Genomic DNA, 25,630 nt, shown 5'->3' with positions numbered 1-25,630 from the left:
GAACTGTGCTGCCCGTAGACCTTGTCAGAGGACCCTCCCTTCAGTTTCATGACAACTGATGACTGACCAGAGATAAATTTCTCCTGTTCCCTACCAAAGATGTGAGGGAAATGACTCATATCTTTTGCATATCGGTTTTTGACACAATAGCAATAAGGCTACACAACCTGAACAGACAGTAAGAGCAGATTGCCCCCTATCACACAGGTTTTATTTAGGCGCAACAGACCTCCATTTACTGGTATTTAACTACTGATAGGGATAGGATAGGGACTGGTGTTAAACCTTTGATTATGTTGGTACTGGGAGATTCTGGGTAATTTCTTCTACCAGTGTAGGTGGGTCCTTTTCTCAGCAACTTTTACATACACAAATACACATATACAAGATGCAGTGTAGTCTGGTCATGCAAACTACCAAATCTGAGATCTCCAACATAACAAAGGAATCCTGCTGAAGAATCCTGCTGATTTATTTTTAACAAAGGTTAAACTGGGAAGTAAGTTCATCTAAGTGACCTTTGCCTAGGACTGCATTTGGAATGTGTTTTATATTTATATTTTCAGTCAGGAAATCTGTTAAAAGAATATTTTAATGCACACATCCTGGCCCCTGACAACACCAATGAAATATGGACTTGTTTTGTTCAGCAACATGAAGTAACAAGTTACTCCTGCTTGGGAGTTCTCTCTGTCATTTATAACTCTGCACTGTCTGCAACAAGAGCTTTGCTTTAAGGGGATAACACAAAACACATACCTATGTGGATATAAACATACTTACTGCATAATAGGTCCTGTAACTGAGTACTTCCTATTCCTTCTCTTTAACTCTCTCTCATCAGTAGTACCTTTAAAAGTATCTAGTGTATGATGACCCACATCAGAAGGTTCTCAACCTCAAATACAATATTAGAACAAATTACATGGGAAGGAGTCAAAGGTCATACACGTCAAAGAGGGAGAAGTTTCAAACTGAGCCTTCTCTGCTTAAGGGGTTCAATACTTGGCATTCTCCAAGATCACATAAATTGGGGAAACTTTACAACACAAAAGTTAAGAAAGACTGGTGCACAGGAAGAAAACTAAATTGTTCTCTTTCATTTAGGACATTTTAAGATTTTTATTGAGAGCTTCTTAGAAAATAAGGATTATCAGCCCTTGGACAAGCTCAAACACTATTATTTTGTTGTAAGGATATGCTGGAAATACCCAATGATAAAGAGATTCTATAGCTGGTGCTCCAACACAGCACCTCACAGCCCATAGTCACAGGCATCAGGACTATTCTGAAAGTAGAGATCAAAGAAGCCATTGTACGTCTTCACGTCAGTAAGGACAGCTTCGACTGTAGGGTCCTTCTTCATGGCAGCAACCCACAGCTTCAGAGCAGGGGTGTGGGCCACGCAGCTGTGCAAGAGAAACAGAAAGCATAAGCAGAACAAAGGGGGAGGTGCCAGGAAACATTAATATCTAGTAATGTGTTCATTGTACAATTTTATTTTGTTTTCCTTTCAATTCACCTCTACAGAAGAACCTAGCTTTAGCTTCAAAGGATATGAGGCACCTTTTTTTAAATTTAAGAAACAGGTTATTAAAACAACCATATAGATATTATATCTAAACCTTCTAATTCAAGAGGCTAACACTGAGGGGGGAATCAAAAGACTAAAGCTGGCTGGTATTCCGCGCCCAAGGCAAAGCAGAAGCATCACTACATTTCCCAAGCCCCATGGATATAAAGAAAAGATCTTCATCACTGGGACTGCAAGTTGCCCTGGCTGCTCTTGGCAGGAAGCAAACAAGTTTTTATTCATTTATTCACCTGCCTAAATAAACTGGGTACTCTGAGTATTGCTGTAAGGATGCTCACTTCCTACTAACCATTCTTTAAGATAACCTTCCACACCTATCTTTGTGCTTGTTAGTTAGATATTTCTTGCACATTAAAGAGTCCTGGCATAGTGATATTTGAATAAAATGTACAGCAGCCTGTATTTTACCAGGTAACCTCCATGAGACCAGACAGGAAGAAAAAAACCAAGTGGCTGCCAAAGCGAGCTATGGTTTTCAGACTACCTTAAGCAACCAGGGCCAAGTCAGTACTGTACAAAAAAACCCCTCAGATCTGGAGAACCAACAAAAGATAACTGGACACACAGGCCTACAAGAACACATTCAATGGGGTAAAGCAGAAATCTGGGTAGAGCTTGGCCCTTGGTAAGTGGCAGAACAATTCATTTACATTTAATACAACAGTATCTTATTTTAAAAATTGGTTCTTATGCATACATGAAGACAATCGAAGAGACTGAAGAGGCTTGATAAAGGAATGACAAATTATGAGTTGTATCACAGTATTTTATGGTATTGAAATTATGTTGAATTTTGTTCTTAAAGTCTGTTATAAAGTTGTTTCAATAAAACAGAAGATGATTAAAAATCTAAAGAATAAATAAGTAATACACTATTCCAATAATAATTTATCAGGAAGTCTACTACAAAAAGCAGTCATATCTTACTCAGCTATCTCATATGTTTCCAACCGTTCAAACCAGGGCCAGATGAGGTAATCGATCATGGATACAGAGTTCCCACCAAAGAAAGTGGTCTTCTGCCGGGTAAGAACCTGAAAAATGGAACAGAACAAAATGGAAGTTTTTTTTAACGTATCTATGCTACCTAGCAGACAGCAGACGCACGACTGAACTACTCCTCCCAGGTCGCTTTCAATTACATGTGCTTACGTGCTGCTGCTGCCTCTCTGTGTCTAAACTGAGCAATTTAAATGCTCAAGTTCTTGATAAGCAGGTGCCAAACTGAGGGGACAGTTTAACTAACAATAAAAAATATCAAGAGTTTTAAGAAGTTCAGAACTAGGTAAACGTTGAATTAGATTTGGCAGGATCACCCAAGACGCTCAGTCACACTCAACTACAAGGGAGATGTGATTTCCATAAATGCGACCTATAACCGATAGCCTACATTCTCCACTTTGACCATGCAAAACATAAAAATGAACTATTTTTAAAGAATTGAGGAGGAGGACTTGGAGACTCCTCAACAGACTTCAAAGATGTATTCAGCTCCTAAAATCCTACAGGAACACTGATATAGGCAAACCGGGATGGGCGGAAAGCTCCAGCCAAGCAGTGACAGCCCAATGCCAGAGAGACTATGAAGAAGCCCCATGAAAGGAGCCCAGAGTCCAAGAGCAGGGGGAAAGGCACCTGGCAGAGCCTAACTCAGGGGGCAGCTCTCTCTATAGGAGCCAGAGTCCCTGGAAGAAGGAGCCTGATTCTGGCCATTTAGGAGTACAGCAAGCAAGCAGCAAGGCATTACCCAAGTATAGGTCCCCAACCTAGAAACTGCTGAAATGAGCAAATCAAGAAAAATGTCAAATGCTGCAAGGAAATCCCTTGGAGTAAGAGGTGCAAGAAGGTAAACCCTGAACAAATGGAGAGAATCTAGTCACAAGAACTACACGTAAACCTGGAAGAAAGGAAGCAAGAGATACAAAATAGAAGAGCCAGGGAGGAAATAATGCAAATAGAGCTAATACTTCAAAACAGATAGTGCAAAACCTTACCCCAAAACTGAATGCAATAAAAATTAGAATAGGGTCAAAGGGAAAACAATTATATGAGACAATAAGAAACACTAAAACAAAATCAGAAGATTGAAAAACAGAATAAGATATATGAAATAATGTAAGAAATAACAAAAACCTGGAAAACAGATCAAGGAGAGATGATCTAAAAATTATTAGACTATCTAAAAAGGATGATCATTTTTAAAAAGCCTGAATATCTTATTTCAAAACATTATAAACGAAAACTTTCTAGAACTTTTGTAACTAGGGTGACAAGTAAAAAATGTAATTTAAACTAGCTATCTCCTGAAAGAAACTTCAAAATAAAAATTTCAGGAAAATTACATCCGAAATCTAGAGCTTACAAGTAAAAGAAAATAAATTACAAGTAGTCAAAAAATTGTTTTTTGTCCTTCGTTCTCGAAGAGGACTATGACATCAGGAAGGTGTCTTGTAAGTAAACTGGATTTAACGGAGGGACGGTTGTGCAAAGTCATCGGCTTCTCCACAGCCACCTGGGTCCTATGGCAAGATATAGATAAGGACAACTGCGGATGGTCCCAGATGTAGGAGAAGACTTTGGCCTTTAAAAACTAAGGTCTTTCTGAATTCTCCCAGTCAAAAAGAGTTCAAGTAAGGATCATATAAAATTTGACACTTGTTACTATAAAGAACAAGAGAATCTGGAATATAGCATTCCAAAATGCAAAAGATAAGCGCTTACCAAACATAAAAAACAAAGTATAATCTTACAGGGTGAAAAATGAATCATTAAGGAAATAGAGGATTTTAAACATTGCTGACAAAATAGCTGTAACTGAGTGGATATTGTGACATGGAAATGTAGGAGTAAAGAGAAGCATAGAAAAGCATAGACACATACAGATTTGTTTAAATGGAAGTGAGTATGTGGGGATGAATTGTTTATATGCTAACGGTGTGGTCGTGGAGATGTAAGAAACAAATGCATTCTCTTAATGAAAACCGGGAATGAGGGGCCAGGCAATGGGGAAGAAAAGAGGTGCAACACAGAAGGTGGCCATTTTCATCTATAGATCACAATTGTCAGACAAACTTTTTCTCTTTCACCACATTTTTATTTATGAAGTGGAAGGCTGGAACAAAGAAAGGGGAAAAGCATAAGAACACAGGAGAATAGGAAATACACAATTAACAATCACAATCACAAATATGAATGGGATGAACTCTCCCATTAAAGGGAATATAGGATCAGTATGGATTAGAAAATACAAGCTAACAATGTTGTTTATGACAACATATGAATGTTTTTACAATATATTCTATGTATAAATGTATAATATATTCTATTGTATATAGAACAACTGATATGACTATTTACAGAGAAAAGTAACTTTGAAAGACTTAAGAACTCTAATTAATGAAACAATAAACTATGAATCTAGAGGACTGAAAAATACAGAACGAGAGACAGGCATTTTTGGATATGGCCAATGTAGGAAATTGTTTTTGCTGAACTATGCATATTTGCTATGAAGACTTTATTTTTCATTTCTTAAAATTGTTCAATTGAGGGAAGAAGTGAAAGGGAGCAATAATAAATGCTGGTAAAAATTTTTTAAAGAAGCTTATGGGCTAATTCTATAGGCAAGTCAGACCACAATGGACAAGAAATTCTGAAAAAGTCAACATAACCTTTTCTTTCCACAGTATTAGAAAAGGCAAACATTTTACCAGTTTTAAAAAAAGAATGGAGTCTGAAGACTACAGTTCAGTAAGTTTGATTTAAATTCCTGGCAAAAAAAAAAATGGACTATGAAAAAGATAGTGAGTGAACATTTGGAAGAGGAAGTTGTGCTCATAATGAGCAAGCAGAACTTCATAATGAACACACCACTCAAATCTAACCTCTTATTTTGACAGGAGAATATTAGAGGTACAGTCTACTTGGATTTAACAAAGTATTTGACAAAATCTTTTATGCTGTTCCTGCAGACAAGATGGAAAGATATGGGCCAGATTAGGAACAAAATTAGGTAGATTTAGAATTGGTTGTATATCCAGATCCAAAAAGCAGCCACAAATAGCTCAATACATTACTGGAGGATGAAGAGGGAAGGAAGAAGGAAAGGGAGTTCTGAACCTAGATCTTATAGACTCTAATCTACCATGCTCTGTATTTACTGAATTCCCAAAAGAAGTTCACTGTAAAATGAATCATGTTTAAAAGCTCTATCAGAACTTGCTATTTATAAAGGAGTCCTCTGAGAAATTCATTGGTAAAGTGATAATGTATTTTGTAAAAAGAAAGGCAATGTGGTATAGTGGAAAAAGGGACTTTTTGCAATTAGGAGACCTCAGTTCCTATCCCATTTCCAGTAAGTACTTGCTGTGCAACCACAGTTAAGTCATTTGATGTCTTAGAATATTTCTTTATCTATAAAATGGATAATACAACTACTAATCAAACAACTTATTACTAATGAAATCCAGTATCTCAGAATTCTGCTAAGTGAATTAGCAATACTGACAGTCAGAATGATGGGTCAGAAAATGCCAACTCACTAAGAGATGTCACTAGGTTTAGGCACTGATTAGTTATCCTAGTTCCTAAGATCATCAAAGTATCAATAGACAGAAACCACATTTAAACCTATGTTATACCAATACCTCAGTGTTAGACGCTCAAATTAGGTTGTGGATGTCTACTCAGGCCTAGGTTAGTTAACAATTGATAATCAGGCTATGGAGTTAACTAATCTTTCTGCTGAGAAGTCCAACTAATATAAGGCAGCATGTTATAGTGGACAACGATAAAATTGGAGTCCAGATGACCTGGGTCCAAATCCTGCCTGGTGATGTGAACCTGGGCAAGTCACTGAATCTTGGTCTGTTTCGTCATCTGTAAAGTGAGGACAATTGATTCAATGATCGCCAAGATTCCTTCCAGCTCTGAACCTGTGATCCTATGAATAAGAAACTATGGTTTTCAGTGCAAATTCTTCCCATTAAAAATACAAATTGCTTAACTTGCTGTTTGTAATGACAGATAAAATAATTAAATGTCCTTTGGCACAAAGGTACCATAAATCATCTATCCAGAATCATGTAAAAGATGGGCACCTGGGATTTTAAATAGCTAATCTGACCTAGGTTCTACTTGTTAAGGGCGCAAATGAAGACAACTCTCTTTACCATGGCTAAACTCCCTGCAAAAGTCATTTACAACAAGTGCCTGCTGTTCCTCTCCTCTCACTCTCCGGCTTTTGACCTCATCATTCAGCTGAACAAACTGCTCTATCCAGAGTTACCAATGACCTCTTTAACTGCCAAGTCCAATGGACTTTTTCCAATCCCCACCTTCCATGCCCTCTTTGTAGCTTTGGCACTGCTGAAAATCCTCTTCCATGATACTCTTTCCCTCTCCAGGTTTTCCTGACACTTTTCTCATCTGATTCTCCTCCTACCTGTCTGACTGCCCCTTCTCAGTCTCCTTTGCTGGGTCTTCAACTCAGCCACACCCCACTAAATGCAGGTCCATCCTGAGTCTTCTCATCAGGTCCCATGGGGAGGGCGGGGTTCAAGGGTCACCTCCAAGCTGATGATCCCTAGATCTCTTTATCCAGCCCTAACCTCTCTCTCCTGACCTCCAACCTCATACCAGTAACTACTTACTGGATATCCTGAACTGCAGAAATCACAGAAATCTCAAACTCCAGATGTCCAAAACAGAACTCTTTGTCTTTCCTCCAAAATCCTCCCTTCTTCTGAACTATCCCATTGTTGTCAAGAGCACTGCTAAATCATCCAGGCTTGCAATCACTGTTACACTCAACTCCTTACTTGGACTTATCCTACATATCCCATTTCTTACCAACTCTTGCTTTTTCCATCACAATATCTCTCATAAAAGTTTCCTTCTCTCCTCTAAATAGCTACCACTTACCTAGGTTACCACTCATCACCTCACCACTGGACTACTGCAATAATTTTCTTGTTGGTTTTCCTGTCTCAAGTCTCTCCCCAATCCAGACCATCCACCACTCAGCCAGCAAGGTGATCTTCTTAAAGCTTACATCTGACCTTGTCCTCTCTACTCAGTAAGCTAGAGTACTCACCATCATTAAATGTAAAATCTTGTTTAGCTTTTCACACCCTTCCATTCTTCTTATACTTTATTCCTCTCCATATATGCTATGACCAGGGACACTAGCCTTCTTCCTGTTCCTGACTCCATGCCTCTTCACTGGTTGTCCCTGATGCTTCCAACACTGTGGAAGCATCCTTACCTCTACTTCTTGGCTTTCTTAAAGACTCAGCTCGAATCTCACCTTCTGAAAAAGGCCTTTAAAGCCCAATCACCTGCAGCACCTTCACTCTGATGTTACTTCCAATTTACACTGTGTATATACATATATGTATGTATATAAAATATATATAGAATTTCTATACACATGGCACACAGGTTATATATGTATACACATATAGGATCTGTATGAGATACATGCATATATATACATATACACTTATATATACACACACACACGTAGGTACACATAATAATCAACTGAAGTAAAGGAAAAATACTAATTCCCAAAACCTATAAGGTAAAATCCTACAATCGCACCTTAAGCTTGACAATTTCTTAAACAGAACTTAAAGACTTTTTCACTATCTTTAAACAAGTGTAGGCAAAAAGGACCTAAAGGCTCTTATTTAAAACAATGTGTATTAGAAAGTATATGGATTTAAGACGGTTGCCATGGAAATGACTGAAGGTAGATAATATTCAGCCAAATGGCTGCATAGGAAAGAGGCAGAAATAAGGACTTCTACTCAAACAGAAGAGAATAAAATCTGGCAAGAAAACTGACCAGGTAAAAATTCTTGTGACAGTCACCTAGCTGCGATTATTTTAGAGGAGGATCAGCCCACTGTATAACTGCTTCCTACTGCTTTACCACCAGGAAAGAGAAGATGCAAAGGAGCCAAAGCAAAGGGAGACAATGAGATTATCAAGGATGCTGGGAAGACCAGCAATGGCCTTCCTGCCTCCAGTCTGCCCTACAGCTGAAGCAGAGCAAGTAAACAAGTGGGTACAAGAGGAGGACAGTCTAGATGATGACATCCACCATAAAATGAGGGAACCTAGACTGACTTAGGGAGCAGCAGATTTCTATCTCCTATCCATCCTACATCGATTCCAGGGCATCCATGGAATGGCAGTCTTCTGTCTTGGACTGTGAAAATTGTTTTTCTTATCTCTCCCCTCTGTCTTTTATCTCTCACCCAATAGAATAACTTAATTCAAGTGAAACACACTTTCATTCCATTACTAAATGTCTATCCTACGTACAGATCAAAGGGGGAGGGGGAAGAAAGGGTTATAAATTTCACTTATGACACCTGTCCTCAGGGAGCTTATAGTCTAGTAGAGATCACAGACAGCTATAATATACCATGTTGTATGCGTAATAATTGCATTAGAGTGTTATAGAATAATGTGCTACATAATGCTAGGGTGAGGGAAAGGTTGTCACTAAATAGAATCAGAGGAGAGGCTAAGGGAAGGCGTCCCAGAAGAGGGATACTACATACTTCACAAAGTTTTGAGGAAAAAGTTTGGAAAACCTTAAAGAGTTAAAGAAATGTGAAATGATTGTGGTTACATTATTTAGTCATCAGCCCCTTCCAAGGCTGGTAAAACAAGTGATGGACGTGGGGTGGGAGGAACTAGAAATTAGAAACCAGAGAGCTTATTTGCAATTAGAAACCTACCTTTACTTCTAATTCTTAGAGAAATTAAGGTTCCTATTTCTTAATCCCAGCCTGGTTAAATCTTACAAGTCTGAAAGGATTAGCACAATCTTTGATTCAACAACAAAGGATCTGGTGAATCAGGCAAAGGGCTGGAAGTCAAAACACTTCTATTGTTAGACAATCCAGGTAAGCTTTCTGCTGCCCTGACCCCCCATAAAGCTACTATCTGTGGTTAAAGGTAACAAGATAATTGCAGAGAAGCAGGTGGAACTGAAAAGGAAGTATAGGACAAAGGGAGGTGGGGCACTATTCACATCAGGCATCCTTCTGTACATATGTTGGTAAGGGGCCCCTTTATCAAGAGATTCCATGCACTAGGCACTAGACATTACTCATGGAGTTGAAGGCTCCCCCTTGTGGACAACAGAGGTCAGATGTAAAAGATGAAAGGATCCTTTGAGATTATCCAACTTCACTTTACAGTTAAGGAGACTGAGACCCAGACAGGCTAAATGACTAGCCTGAGGTTAGTAACTTATATCAGCACTGTGCCTTATACGCAGTAATTAACGCTAGGTGGTTGACTTTAGTTGTTCTTTTCCTACACGATAAACAAAAACATGTGTTATTAAAAGGCCCTAGATCGACCAATCCATCCACCAAGAAGCACTTTTGAAGCACCTGTGCTACATGGTGAGGCTACAAATACAAGTGATGGAATGAGCTTTACTCTCAAAAGAGCTCACATTCTACTGGGCAGGAAGACAGTACATATGTAAGCATACATAAAGAAAATAAATTCAAGGTCATTAGGGAGGGGAGCACTCGCAGTTGGGGAGAAATCGGGAAAGGCTTCATAAAGAAGATGCTACGGCTTTTGAGCTGCTTCCTAAAGTGATTCTGTGAGGTAGAGATGAAGCAGTAGATTCCAGGCAGGGGGGACAGCCAATGCACAGTGATGGAAATGGGAGATGGGAATGAGCTATGAGGAACACAGAGGTCAATTTGGATGGATCAAAGACGACAGACAGGACAGCAAGGTATAATAAGGCTGGAAAGACAGGGTATAATAGACAGGTGTGTAAAGTGTTTTAAAAGCTAAACAGGGAAGTTTATCTTTTATTCTAGAAACAATAGGAAGCTACTAGAATTCACTGAGTACAAGAGGTCAGATCTTCATCTAAGGAAAATCACTTTGGCAGCTGGATCAAGGATGGGTTGGTGAAGGAAGAAACTGGATGTTGGATGACAGATACTGAAGAGGTAGAAATGACAAGATTTGGTAACGATTGGGGTAGGAACAAGGAGTCAAGGATAAAATTGATAGAACAGGTGATGAACCTGGGAAACTAGAAGAATGACAGTGCCTCTGACAGAAAGTTTGAAAGAGCAGAGAGGAGTTCTGTTCTGTTTTTGGACATGTGGAATTTGAAATGTCCAACTGGCATCTGATGATATGGGACTGAAAGTCAGGAGAGAGGCTGGGGCCAGATAGAGAGATCTGTAAATCAGACATAGCAACTAAACCCATCTAGAGCTGGAAGGAACCTCAGAAACCATCTAGTCAAACTCCTTCAATTTGTGGATGAGGAAAATAAGGTCCAGGGAGTAAACATCAGAGGCAGGATCTGAACCCAGGTCTCCTGACTCCACAATCACTGTGTTTTCTGCTGCGAAAAGTTTTTAAAGTGGAATTCAGGTAAGAAGCCAAAGATTCTACTGCGGTCAATCTTTTCCCTAATTTCTATAGCTGCCCTCTTGTCACCCTTCATGTTCATCCTGTGCAACAACTTCACAGCCATCAGCTTTTCCTTCTCAGGGGGTTGAAGAGTCTAGGAAATTCTGTGAATGTTAACTGCAATGAAGTGAGTAGGAAGTGGGGGTATACTTCAAATGTCAACTATTATAATGGTTGAAGAGAAAAAAAGCTTTGTCCCTTAAGAGGTTGGAGGTCCCCAAACAAACATAAAACCAAAGGTTAATAATCACTGGATTACACAGCAGGACAAGTGACAGCTCTTTCTAGGTTCATAGGAAATGATTAAAAGTTAAAAAGCTGCATTCGTTCAATGAAGTCTTGGCGACTTTCATTCAGGAATAGCAGGGGCCAACGAGGAGTTAAGGACAATGAGGGATGCCTTGTGAAAATAAAGCGATGGATTGAGTAAAGACGAGCTGCTCTTTAGTAAGAAGAAGTGTTAAAAAAAAATCTGATTTCAAGAACTGGAGTATTCATTTCTCTAGGAGAATTCAAAGCTTTGCTAATCTAAGTCAATTAAGACAGCATCATACTGGATTGGTTTAAAACAGAATTTACTGGAAAGGAAAAAGCACGGATGAATCCAAAATGGGAGACTATGACTAATTTAACCTCAAGAAATAATCTATTTCAGGGCAGACAGATGGTGTAGTGAATACAGCACCGGCCCTGGAGTCTAGGAGGACCCTACTTCAAATCTGGCCTGAGACACTTGACTCTTACTAGCTGTGTGACCTTGGGCAAATTACTTTGCTATCCCCCGCAAAAGGAAAACAAAACAAACCTATTTCTAATGGGGCCCACCATTTCTGAACCCAACTACAGCAGCACAAATATTCAGAATGATGGCTGAGACAAAGAACTCTACATAGAAGTTACCAACCTTAGACACTGCTGCTACTCTGGTTCCAATGATCACTAATGAGTCAACGGACAGGAATCACATTTAAACCCACGTTAGTCTAATACCTAGGACTACAACTCCCTACATTATGCTGGTGACTACTACTTAAGTCTAAGGCGTTTGGCAATGGGCATACTATGGTTCCATCAATTCCGCTACAAGAGAAAGAAGTCAACTAATTTTTCTTCCTCTATAGAAGCCTGATTGATAAACTTCATGACATTCAATCCGCATTGAATTAAGCTCAAGTTGCTTAATCCCTATTTGCCAAATCAATGGACAACAGATAAAACAGGTTAAATTATCTTTGGTATAATATTACCATAAAATATCTATGGATGCCAGAATCATGGAAATGAAAATGATAGCTCAGACTTTAAAAAGCTAACATGACCTGCCTCTATTTGTTCAAAAAAAAAAAAAACCCGGGAAAGAAAGAGATTAAAACCAGGATTTGCCTAAGGGAAAAAAAAATAATAAGAAAAGAACATTGCATGACAGTTGGTGGTTCTCTCAGTGGAAGTGTGACTGACAAATTAGGGAGTATTACACCCAAGCAAAATAAGAGAGTAAGTAGGTTTGGGGCAAGGCATCAACACAAATAATGGAAAAAATAATCCCCATGGTGTGAGATACAATTCATTTTTGGAACACTACTCAATTCTAATCAGTATTAATCAGTTCAGTGTGATTCCATAAGGGGTAATGATTATCAGAAATTATTCTGTTATTAAGTGACACATTCATCTAATAATACATTCACCTAATAAGTCATTCACCTAGTAACAGGTATAAGAATAAATACGTACTAATCTACGTTTTACACAAATCATATAGGAATAACTAGACAAAATAGTTTCTTTTTATAAAATAGGCCTCATACTCACTAGAACTTTACTAGCTATGAAGCTTACTTGTGTAACTATAAGAATGCTGACAAAAATATTGCCATCTTGTTTTGCTCAAATGCTATGACCAAGCCAAGCATGAGTGGCGTGGTACAGAAAGTCCCTCAATTTTGTTTCTGGCATCTATGTATGACTAATACCATCCCCTCTTACTCAATATGAAGAGGAACCCATCCATCAGTGGAGATATGCCATGCTTCACCTAACCTATGACCCCTCCAGTCCTCCCTACTGTTATACCATTTCTAGCTGATGTACCACTTTTGGCCCTCAAAACAAGGTCTAGCACCCAATGGAGTTCTATATTTTGTGAAGGCCCTGTACGGTGTTCAGGTATTGAATGTGGTATCAAATCCTATAAAAACAAGGTCCTGGGGACCAGGGGCATCTCTGAATATGAGCAAGGTCTGGGATCCACTTCATTTAGAAGGGACCAGGTCCCCTTTAATAAAGTGCTTGACTTAGAGCTCTACCTCAGTTTCTCTTTTTGTAGTTTGGGTGTTACTGTCCCCATAAAGTAAAGAATTATCTAGTGATAAGTCAGAAAAAACAGTGCCACTCCAGAGAAGCTAACTTAGCAGATGAAAAAGGCAGTCAGCTCACTGTGCGATCTTACATGCAAGAATTCACTTTAATTCTCAGGGTTTAGGGTTCCTGAACTAGAAGATGGCAAAGTTTTTCCTCCTTTAAGATAGATCCAGCTCTAAATTTATCATCCTACAAAAAGAAAGATGGGTCAGGAATTAGATAACCATCTAAGAGTTCTGAAAAAGAAGAAATTCAATTGAGGTATTTACCTTATTTTCTCAAATGTGTGTATGTATGTAATATATGCATGCAAATGTGTAGGTATGAATACCAGTACCTAACAGTATTGACTTATTACATGTACTTTTTAAATTAATTTTTTTGATTACTAATGGGAAGAGCTACTTTTTGGTTTTGATCAGACCTTTGATTTCGCTGGTAGAGATAACATACTCCCTCTACCAATGAAGATGGGTACCTGTCCTGCAAGATTAGTCTTAGGGAGCTGCTTAGAACCCTGAGAATCACAGAGCCAGTTATGTGCCAGAGGTGAGACTTGAACCTAGGTCTTCCTAACCTAAAGATGTGCTTCCTAAACTGTGGGTCAACACCATGACCCACAGTTTAGGAAGCACTGAAGGAGTCGAGTGGAAAAAAGTTTAAAAAGTCCTGAAAGAACAATTCTCACTCCACTACACCAGAAGTATCAAAACTCTCCCTAGTGCGGCCCAGACAGATTAAAATGCAATTGGGAAATGTTTAGCAAAATAAATAAAAACGTAATACAACATAATGTTAATCTGTGGTTTTCTTAGTCAATATGTGGCCTGGAGGAATCCATTTTCTTCTTAAGTTTAATATCTACATGTTGCCTCTAAAATACTTTTTAAATACAATTACTTGCTGGAGAAACTATTACCTTAGCTTAATCTTTCACCTTGTTAGTCATAGACCCTAGATAAAATGGAGAAAGTCGAAAGGAAAGGGAAGGAAAAAAAAATGCCTCCTAGTTGGAAGCAATGTGGCTTAATGCATACAATATTGAATTTGGAGTGCAGACCTGAGTTCAGCTCTTACAGTCAATATTTACTATCTGTGTTAGCTGATTCATTTCCAGTCTGAGCCTCCGTTTCCTCATCTACAAAATGGAGATACTACATACAGCACCCACCTCCCAGGGCTGTTGTGAGGCTGAAATGAGATAATGCAGGCTTAAAGCCCTATATAAATACCAGTTACTATTATTATTCACCTTTGAAGACAGTCCAGAGCTGCAGGAAGGACCACCAGGCTCCATATTTCCACAGGTTACTGGCCTCATTAGCCAACTACTCTAACTTAACTGGGAAAACCAATGAGGAGCACAGGAACGCAGGGAGATAACGCCACTGGGCGTGCTCCCTGCTCCAGGTTTTTAGGAACCAGCACAGATTTGTCAGCCCAGATGCTGGAAGTATCAACTCATCAGCCCAGAAAGAGGAAAGCAGGGGAATTGCTGGACTTAACAGGGTCTGACAAGCTACAACAAGCCTTGTGCAGAAAGCTGGAGAAAGGACTGAGGTGGCTACTTTGCATCCTTTACCATGCAGTGACTCGTAGGAGAAAGCAAGGAGCATTCTTTACCTCCTCCAGTTTGCTGAATTCCTTACAGAGTTCTGCTTTCTGAGTGGTGCAGTCTTCCCCGTTTCGTACTGCTATAAGAATATTCTTGGACAACGATGGTACCTAGAAAGAAAACAGAAATTCTTAGCGTATTAGTTTATGGATAACTATTTTCCTTCTTCATCTAAAGCTACAGAGGAGTCTTCTTAGTTCAATATTTTAAAGAAGCTATTTGTTTATTCTTTTACTGCTAACACTTCTAGTAAAACAGTAAATAATACTGGTGGATGATGTGCATCTTTATTTCACCACTGATCTTACTGGGAAAGCTTCTAGCTTATCCAAATTACAGATAATGCTTGCTGACAGTTTTAAGGTAGGTACTACTTATAATTTTAAGGAAAACTTCATTTATTCTTACACTTTCTGGTGTTTTTAATAGGAATGGGCACTAAAAAACTTTTTCTGCATTTACTGAGATCATCAGATGTTGTTAGTTTTGCTAATGATATGGCCAAGTATGCTGACAGAAACCATCCTTGCATTTCTGGTGTAAACCTCCCCTGATCACAGAGTATTATCTTGGTGATAAATTGTTGCAATCTCTTTGCTAATGTTTTATTTAAAATTTGTGAATCAATATGCATTAGGGAAACTGGTCTATAATTTTCTGTTTTGGCTCCTGGTTTAGGTATCAGCATTATATTTGTGTCATAAAAAGAATCTGGCAGTACTCCTTTGCCTACTTTTCCAAAAAGTTTACATAGTATTGAAATTAACTTCTTTAAATTTGGGTTGAATTCACTTGCAAATTCATCTGGCCCTCCAGATTTTTTCTTAGGAAGTTCACTGATGGCTGGTTAAATTTTGTTTCTAAAATGGTGTTAAGCATTTTATTTCTTCTTCTGTTAATCCAGGCAATTTATATCTTAAAAAATATCTTATAAATATTAGATTATCAGATTTACTGGCATACAGTTGGGCAAAATAGCTCCTAATTATTGATTTCCTCTTCGCTGATACTGGTAATTTGGTCTTTTTTTAAGTCAAATTAACCAAAAGTTTATCTATTTTATTGACTTTTTCATAAAACCAGCCTATATTATTTCAACAGTTTTCTTACTCTCAATTTTATTAATCCCTCCTTTGATTTTCTGAATTTCCAATTGAGTGTTTAATTAGGAACTTTTAAACTTGTTTTTTTCTAGCTTCTTCTCTTAGTTGCATGCCTAATTCATTGATCTCTTCTTTCTCCGTTTTATTTATGTAAGCATTTAGAAATATCTAATTCCCCTAAATACTGCTTTGGCTATATTCCATAAATTTTGGTATGTTGTCTCATTATTGTCATTCTCTCAGATGAAATTATTGTTTCTATGATTTCCTGTTCGACCCATTCATTCTTTAGGATTAAGGTCCAATTAATTTTTAATCTACCTTTCCACGGCCCTTTATTACACATAACTTTTATTGCACTGCAATCTGAAAAGGATGATTTAATATTTCTGCATTTGATTTTGAGGTCTTTATGCCCCAATACAAGGTCAAGTTTTGTGTAGGTGCTATATACTGCTGCCTTGATATCCCCATTCAATTTTCTCTAGAGTTCTACCATATCTAGCTCTTCTAAAATTCTGTTTACCTCCTTAACTTCTTTCTTGTTTGTGGTTAGATTTATCTAGTTCTGGGAGAGGAAGGTTGAGGTCCCCCACTAGTACAGTTCTTTCTGCCATTTATTTCTTCCTGTAACTCACTTAACTTCTCCTTTAAGAATTTGGATGCTATATCATTTGCTGCACATATGTTTAGCATGAAATTACTTCACTGTCTACCATACCTTTTAGCAAGATGTAGTTTCCTTCCTTATCTTTTAAAATTGTCTATTTTTGTTTTGTCTGAGATCAGGATTGCTACCCCCGCCTGCTTTTTTTTACTTCAGTTGAGGCATAACACTCTGCTCTAGCCCTTTAACTTTTCTCTATGTGTATCTCTGCTTCAAATGTTTCTTGTAAACAAATCACTGTAGGATTCTGGTTTTAATCCACTCTGCTATCCTTTTCTGTTTTACAGGAGAATTCATCCCATTCACTGTTATGATTACTGTACGTTTCCTTCCACCCTATTTTTCCAACTGCTTATACTTTTCTCTCTCCTTTCACCTTGTCCGTTTCTCATCAGTGTTTTGCTTCTGACCTCTGCCTCCCTCAATCTGCTTTCCCTTCTATCAGCTGCCCTCTTTTCTTTCCCCTCCTACTTCTCCCATCCCTTTTCTTTCCCTTTCCCTTCCTACTTTCCTACAGGATAAAATAAATTTCTATACCCAAGTGAGTGTGTAAATTATTCCTCTTTGAGCCAAATATGATGAGACTAAGGTTCAAACAATGCTCACCCCTCTCCATTCTTTACCTTTACTGTAACAGGTTTTTTGGGCCTCTTCATGTGATCTAATTTACCCTATTTTGCCTTCCCCTTTCCACTTTTCTCAGTACAATCCTTGGTTTTGTTTTTTTTTAATCATCCCATCAAAGTCAACTTATACCCACACACTCTATCTATATATATCCCTTCTAACTGCCCTAATAGAGAATACAGTTCTCAAGACTTATAAGTTACCATCTTCCCATGTAGGGATATAAAGAGTTTAACCTTACTGAATAACATGTGCTAACATTTTCCCTGTTGACCTTTTGATGTTTCTCTTGAGGCTTGTATTTGAAAAATCAAATTTTCTATTCTGCTCTGCTCCTTTCATTAGAAAAGTTTTAAAGTCCCTTATTCATCAAATATCCATCTTTTCACCTGAAAGATTATGCTCAATCTTGCTGGATAGTTGATTCTTGATTATAATTCAAGCTCCTCTGCCTTCAAGAACAGCATATTCTAAGCCCTCCAATCCTTTAACGTAAAAGTTGCTAAGTCTTGTGTAATCCTGACTGTAGCTCCTTGACATCTGAACTGTTTCTTTCTAGCTGATTTTAATATTTTCTCCTTGATCTGATACTTCTGGAATTTGGCTATAATATTCCTTGGAGTTTTCAATTTGAGATCTCTTTCAAGAGGTGATCAGTAGATTCTTCCAAATGCAATTCTACCCCCCACCCCCAACCCCCTACAACCAAGGAAATCAGGGTAGTTTTCCTAGATAACTTCTTGATATATGCTGCAGGCTTTTTTTTTTTTATCATGGTTTTCACGTGGTTCAATAATTTTTCAATTATCTCTCCTGGGTCTATTTTCCAAGTCAGTGGTTTTCCCAATGAGATATTTTACATTTTCTTCTATTTTTTTTTTCAGTCCTTTGATTTTGTTGCACTGATTCTTGATGTCTTATAAAGTCCTTAGCTTCTACTAGCCCAATTCTAATTTTTAAAGAATTATTTTCTTCACTGAGCTTTTGTACCTCTTCTTCCATTTGGCCAATTCTACTTTTTAAAGATTTGTTTTCTGTAATGGATTTTTTCCCATTTGTGCAAATGTATTTTTTTAAGGAATTTGTTTTCTTCAGGCAATTTTTGTCTTTCCCTTTTCAAGCTGTTGGTTCTTTTGCATACCTTGTTTCTTTTCTCAATTTTTCTTCTCTCTTATTTTATTTTTAAAATCCTTTTTGAGCTCTTACAAGGCTTTTTGGACTTAAAACCAATTCATATTCCCCTTTGAGGTTTTGCATGTAGGCATTTTGACATTGTTATCCTTTTCTGATGTATTTTGATCTTCCCTGTCACCATAGTAGCTTTCTGTTTCTTACTCATTTTTTTATCCTATTTTATAGCTTTTAAAGTTAAGTTCTATTTCTGGGGCACAGTTCTAAATTTCTTGTGGACCTGGTCCCTGGCTTTTTGTTCTGGGGCCTTGGGTGCTGGTGGTGCACAGCCTGGCCTAGTAGGGACTAGCAATTTGCCTTTTGCACTGGGGCTGGAGGCCTCACAGATGGCCTTGGTGCCTGGGTTGCTGCTCTGTGATGTGGCTAGAAGCCTCCCACTGGTTTGTCTGCTCGCCATCTGTGTTAGAATGTGCTGCACTTCTACCCATGTTACATATACCTTTCCTAAAGTCCCTCCAAGTCACCTTAAGCTGCAAAATTCTTCCACTCCATCTTTTTTTAGATTGTTTCTCCAGAATCTGTTCAGAAGCTTGATTTAACAATGTTTCCCAGAGAAACTAGAAAGAGTTCAGGCAACTTCCTGGCATTTCTATGCCATCTTGGCTCTGCCCTCAGCCATAAATTCTCAATAGTATTGTCTTTAGCAAGAACTTCAAGCTTTGTCAATCACTCTTCTTGCCTTAAGACAAAAATCATGCTACAGCTAGGGGGCAAAGAGGATAGGGCTCTGCAATCAGAAAGTCCCAAGTTAAAATCCAATCATAAGACATATGCTAACTCTGTGACCCAGGGCAAATCACTTAATCTTTTGCCCCAGTTTCCTCACCTAAAAAATGGGGGTAATAATAGCACTCATCATCCAAAGTTATTGTGAGGATAAAATATTTGAAAAGACCTATGTAAACCTTTTAAGTGCACCACATAAATGCTATTACTGTTGTTATTATTATTAAATAGACTGTCCCAAAAGTATTCCCAAATGCTAAGCAACAGAAATGTAACCTGAGGTTGCTATGCAAAGAGTGAACATATACCAATTAATCATTTCTTACCTTTAGTAATAATGGTTATAATGCCAAAAATGAAACCTATTTCCATGCTAGGTACTACTTGAATAATATCCAATATATTCCTCTTCCTTTCCAACCAGTAGCAGAGAGGGAGAGTGACAGATATTTCTGAATGAAAGTAAATATTACCATTGATATCGCTCAAAAAATAGAAAAAAGTAAATTCATATGGAAAGAATAGATTGGGAAAAGATTCTGGGAAGATGGCAGAATAGGTCAGAGAATTCCAAGGTCTCCAGATTTCCCCCACAAACAAGATAAAAACAGCACCTCAGGGTGAACCTAGAGCCATAGAAACAAACAAGAATTGGGGCAGAGTGGTAGTCCTGATTGGGACAATCAGAAGAAAAATGCTAGGACTGAGGTTTGGTCCCTGTGAAGTATAAAGTATAACAAGCTTGTTCTGTTGGAACAGCAAGCATTGAGCCCTAGGACTAGCTGGGTTGGGAGGTGACCTCCTCCCAAAAGCCACAGAAATTTTCACATCCTGGACGGTGTGGGGAGTTGGGCATCTGAGCAGGAGAAAACTGAGGGGCCCTCTGCTGATAAGAAACAGCAGGCCCAGCTGTGCTGCTGAGATGCGGCCCTGGGTGAGATGAACCAACACAAGCCTGGTGAATGCAGTGGGGCGGGGATGCTGCTGTGGGCACTTACAGAAAGGCAGAGCTCTTGGCTTCCGTTCTAGGTCAGAACAAAGATCTAAGGCCACAGACATTATCCCACATACCCCAAAACTAGAGGTGATTACAATAACAAAGCACTATAAATTTTTTTTAAAAATGAGCAGGCAAGGGAGAAAGAACCCAACCACAGGAAGTTACTATGGGAATAGAGAAGACCTAGATTTTTCTTCAGAGGAGGATAATGAAAAGGGAAAAAAAGCCTCCCCTACCCCAAAAATTAACGTCAAAGGTCACCTGCCCAAAAAGAATTCACAGAACTTTAAAGATTTTAAAAATTAAATGAGAGAGACTGAAGAAAAAAATTTTTTTTAAAAAAAGAACAATCTAAAAAAACCCCAAGATTATAAAAACAAGGTCAACCAACTAGAAAAGGAGATCCAGAACCTTAAGGAAAACAACTCTTTGAAAATTAGAATTGGGCAAGGGGAAGTCAGTGAAGTTACGAGAGGAAAAAATAGTAAAACAAAATATAAAGAATGAAACAACAGGAAAAAAAAACCAATTGATCTGGAGAACAGATCAAAAAGAGAAAACATAAGAATAATCAGACAACCTGAAAGCTACAGTCAAAAACAGAATCTTGATACAATAATACAAGAAATAATTAAAGAAAATTGTCCTGAAGTTAGAACAAGAGGAGAAAGTAGAAGCGGAAAAAACCACCAATCACTACCTGAAAGAGATCCTATGAGGAAAAACCCACAGGACTATCATAGCTAGATTGAGAAACCACCAGGTCCAGGAGAAAATATTATGAGCAACAAGAAAAAAACAATTTAAATACTGAAGGGCTACAATTAGAATTACATAAAACCTGCCTAGCAGTGGCTACACTAAAAAGACAACAGGTCTTGGAACAGTATATCAAAAAGCAAAAAAATTAGGGTTACGGTCAAAAATATCATGCTTTACAAAGTTAAGTATAAATTCTGAATGGAAAAAAAATAGATATTCAATGAATTGCCAGACTTTAAGAATTTTGAAGCAAAAAGACCTGAAATGAATAGAAAATTTAACATATAAGATACAAGAGAAATAAAAGCTAAACATCAAAGACTAATTACAAGACTGATTACTTTTCATACAACAAAGATTGGGATAGGTTTGAGTATGATGTGAGATTAAAAATAAATTCTGTAGGAAAAGATAAAAAGTAATTATCTTACACAAATGAGGGGCAAGAGGAAGAATTGACACAGGAATTAGATGGGGGAGGAGGGCTCTTAGCTTTGGAATCCTACTCTCATTGGGAATGGGTTAAAGAGGGAACTATATATGTGTGTGTGTATATATATATATATATATATATATATATATATATATATATATATATATATATATACACACATATATATGTATGTATATATAGACACATACATGAATATGAAAGTCTTCTAAATTCTAAATTCAGAAAGAAATAAAAGGTTAAGGGGGGAGAGGAAAAGGGAGAGGATAAAATCTCTGGTGAGGACTAAGTTAAGTAATAATAGGGCAAGGTAGTGGATAGAAGTAAAGTGAAGAATTCAGGAGAGATAGGAAATAGGAGATACACACAAACAAAAAAAAATCAGGAGTAAAATTTATTAGGGAAAAAAAGGAGGGATAGTAATGATCTCACACAAGGTTAAAAATTAAATAGATTTAATCAAAAGAGAAAAAAAGGGAAACTATGTGTCAGCCATACTATTGTTTTAGACTATTTAAAACAACCACACAGTATAAGGTTGGAATATTGCTGCGGTATGGAAAATAATGAGTTGGTGCACTCAGAAAAATATGGAAAGACTTGGATCTCAGAGAAAGAAAGGATACGTAAGTATAGGATTATTTTACATGGATGCACATGAATGTATATGTGTATATAAGAGTATGATTAGATATCTTGGTATATATGTGTAAGTGTATGAATCCTTACATGCATGTATATGTATGCATGTATATACACGTATTGTGTGCATGTGCATGTATATACACACAGATGGGAATATATCCTCCCTTAATTGTAGCCTTCCTAGGAGAGGCGGGAGAGGAAGGAGGAAAAGAAAGTAAAAAGTGCACAGCAGAGAACAAAAGAACAGAGGGACAGCTCTGAACATAATGTAGTATTATATAAACTTTCTTGAAAGGGAAATTTATTGCTGTATATTTTGAATCCTTTCTGCTGTGCACATGACAATGCTTTTTTTCTTTTCTTACTCTGTATTTAAGTTTAAAATAATCAAAAGTGTAACTTCAAAAAATGATTGGAGATTTTTTTTTTTAAATTACCTTAGAAAACAACTCCAAAGTCATCTTTTGCAAAGCTTTCTCGTAGGGATCTTCTGGAAACAGCTTCTTTCCCAGATAAGCTTCATCTAGGTATTCACAAGTGATGGAAGATTCGTGTATCAGCTGACCCTTACTGGTCTCCAGAACTGGTACTAAACCAAGGGGGTGTTTCTTAAGGTACCATTCAGGCTTGTTTTTCAAGTTAATATTGATGACCTCGTGCCTTGAAAGATATAAGGAAAAAATATATGACAAGGGTTACCATGCTGAACATTGATACATCACTAGTCTCACCGACTGCCTGTTGGGGTGTCTCCAAGTGGGCATCTCAAACTGAATGTCCAAAGCATATCTTCCCCTTCAAATCCTCCCTTCTTTCTGATTTCTGACTGTTCCTCTGCTTCACCTTTCCTAACAAACACCTCCAGTTTGGTTGATTCTACCTCTCTCTATATCTCCAACCCAATCCCTTCTCTCCACCCCCACAACCACCATCCTGGTTCAAGGTCCTTCCTCATCCCCTCTGGTCTGAACTAAGGCAGCAGGCCCTTATTCTACCCCCTGGCATAGTCCTTCCCCTTTCCAGTCCATCCTCCACACAGGTGCCCAAGTGATATGCCTCATACACTGGTGTCCTCGTGTCACTCCTTTGTGTCCTGAAGCAGTTGGCACAAGTGGCACAAAATATGGGCTTAATACGCTGAATGAATAAATTGTTCAGGCGAGGATTTAACCCCCTGAGACTAAAGAAAAAATCTATTAAACCGTAGTGTCAACTGACTTTCAAAAGCTTGTTGTAAAAACATTTTGTAAAGAAAAAACTGGTGCGTGTTAGAGGACACCGGGCACAGGCCGAACGCAGGGCATTAGGAGGGTAACAAGCCCGGGTTCGGCCTTCCAGGCGCGGGGAACGTCACGGAAGAGCTAAGAGGCCGAAGGGGGCTGGCACCCCGGGGTCTGCTAAGGGGAGCCCCAGGGCTGGGGGGCCCGCCCCGCCCCCGCCCCGCCCGCGGGAGGCTCACTTGATTCCTTTGGCCTTCAGGACGAGCCGGGTCCTCTGGGCGAAGGGGCAGAACCGCATGCTGTACACCCGGACGACTCCCGGCGGCACGGGGCCGGGCTGCGCGCTGCCTGCAAAGAGCCCAGCGGGGGGTGAGCGCCCGTGCCCGCGCCCCGCAATGCCACCCACTGGCGGCCAGCAGTCCCCCAGCCCCCCGGGACTCACCCTCTCCCAGGCTGCGGACCGACTCGCCGGACATCGCGTCCCCCGGTACCTGCAGCCGCGCCTCAGGCCTGGTGCCGCTGCGGGGACCGGACGGAGCTGCGCCTGGGCTCGGCCCCTCCCTCCTTAAGAATCTCCGGGGTTGCCTCGGGGAGATCTGGGGGTGGAGGCGGGGCTGGCAGCGAGCGGGACCCGCGGGGCGGGAGGGAGCGGGCTCTTGGCCCCGGGCCGCGGGGGAGAAGCAGCCCCTCCCGTCCCCCTCCCCTCCTCCCCCCGTCCCCCTCCCGTCCCCCTCCCCTCCTCCCCCCGTCCCCCTCCCGTCCCCCTCCCCTCCTCCCCCCGTCCCCCTCCCCTCCTCCCCCCCCGTCCCCTCTCCCCTCCTCCTCCCCCCGTCCTCCCCCCGTCCCCCTCCCCTCCTCCCCCCGTCCCCCTCCCCTCCTCCTCCCCCCCCCGTTCCCCTCCCCTCCTCCTCCCCCCCCGTCCCCCTCCCCTCCTCCTCCCCCCCCCGTCCCCCTCCCCTCCTCCTCCCCCCCCCGTCCCCCTCCCCTCCTCCTCCCCCCTTAAGGCAGCAAAGCCCCCACGGCACCCGCCGACAACCGAAAACGATCGGGTCCGCGGGTGTTTTCCGCACGGATCCTGCAGGCACAGACTACGTGGTTCGGGCCGTTCTTTCCTAGTCTTAAGCGTAGAACTCGCTGAATAAGATCTGAACCTGCCCGGGCCAGGGCCAGGGCCTTTCCTCTTGTGCTCGGGAAGGTCGTTTCTCCCGGAGAGTAAGCTTTGTGCCACCCTTAGGGCTTTATCTGGGCCCATAATAAACACGCCGGGAGGAAGGTTAAATACCTTTCCGAACGGGCCAACGAGCCTAAACTCCTCATTTTGTACGTTCGGGCAGGGCTGGGTTCGGCCTTGGCATCCCCGGGGCCTAACAGCACTTGGCACAAAAGCCTGAGGTGACCGAGGGCAGGGGTCCTTACAAACTGGGTCTTCTATCACGGAACCACGAAACGAACACCCTGCCCACCCCGTGCAGGGGCTCCCGGGCTTCCCCCCTGCGTTTTCTACTTTTATACTGACTGAGATTTTCTACTGTTTATTCCTCAACAAGCTGGTAAACGCCTGCCAGGGAAGGGTAGTTTTTGTCCATGTCCTGTCCCAAAGGGCTTTAAGAGTACTTGATAGTACGTCACTGAAATAGCAAGACAGGGTTGTTACAGGTGGGTTTGTTTCTCGGGGTTTCATCAAACAGTTTCTCATTCAAGAGCTGCTTAGTCAAGAGATTTTGCCTTGATAAACAGGTTGCCCGTTAACACTTGATGTACGTGTTTAGACGAAGGAGCGGTGGAGAAATTTGCTAAGTCATTGTTGGGCGTGGTGGTCATTGTTACAAGTTATTTATAATCTTCTGCAATTATGTATCATATTGTAGCCAGCTCCACAAGTATTAGAGAAGACTTCCCCACCCCTCAATGACTAAGCAAGTATTTACTAGGGGGGAAAAGGGCACACATTTCACACGAACTACGTGAGGAAAGAAAGCACTTTGCAAGTTCTGTATAGTTTGTCGTTAGAGAAGAAAGGGGAATAAGGGTTGAAGGAACCCTAAAAAGAAAAGCCAAGGCAGTTTCCTTCAGTGTCCCTTTGGCAGGCCTGACCAGGTGCATCATGTTGGTAACTCAGTAGAGTAGGTAGTGCTGGCAGAGCAGGAAGACGCTTGGTTGGGAATCAGAGGACTCCTTTTATTTTGAGCTCTAT

General features: G+C 39.9%; 1 protein-coding gene across 4 annotated transcripts; it reads right to left on the bottom strand.

Annotated features, from left to right (window-relative positions):
- Positions 1-1,102: 1,102 nt before the first annotated feature.
- On the bottom strand, positions 1,103-25,144 carry LOC140512517 (glutathione S-transferase omega-1-like). 4 transcript variants are annotated; one of them, XM_072621654.1, is made up of 7 exons: positions 24,719-25,022; positions 23,879-24,032; positions 23,676-23,784; positions 22,654-22,876; positions 15,053-15,154; positions 2,522-2,628; positions 1,103-1,409 (listed from the first exon to the last, which is right to left on the bottom strand). In XM_072621654.1, exons 2-7 carry the CDS (start codon positions 23,910-23,912, stop codon positions 1,256-1,258), a joined length of 729 nt encoding a protein of 242 aa, XP_072477755.1. In that variant the 5' UTR covers positions 23,913-24,032; positions 24,719-25,022; the 3' UTR covers positions 1,103-1,255. The 4 variants fall into 4 exon arrangements, with proteins under 4 accessions (XP_072477755.1, XP_072477763.1, XP_072477770.1 ...); XM_072621662.1 differs by lacking the exon at positions 24,719-25,022 and adding an exon at positions 24,462-24,691; XM_072621669.1 differs by lacking the exon at positions 23,879-24,032 and having other exon boundaries at positions 24,719-25,144.
- Positions 25,145-25,630: the final 486 nt, after the last annotated feature.

This window comes from Notamacropus eugenii, chromosome 1, assembly GCF_028372415.1.
Source record: "Notamacropus eugenii isolate mMacEug1 chromosome 1, mMacEug1.pri_v2, whole genome shotgun sequence".
Taxonomy (NCBI): domain Eukaryota; kingdom Metazoa; phylum Chordata; class Mammalia; order Diprotodontia; family Macropodidae; genus Notamacropus; species Notamacropus eugenii.
This window is presented reverse-complemented; position numbering and strand designations above follow the sequence as displayed.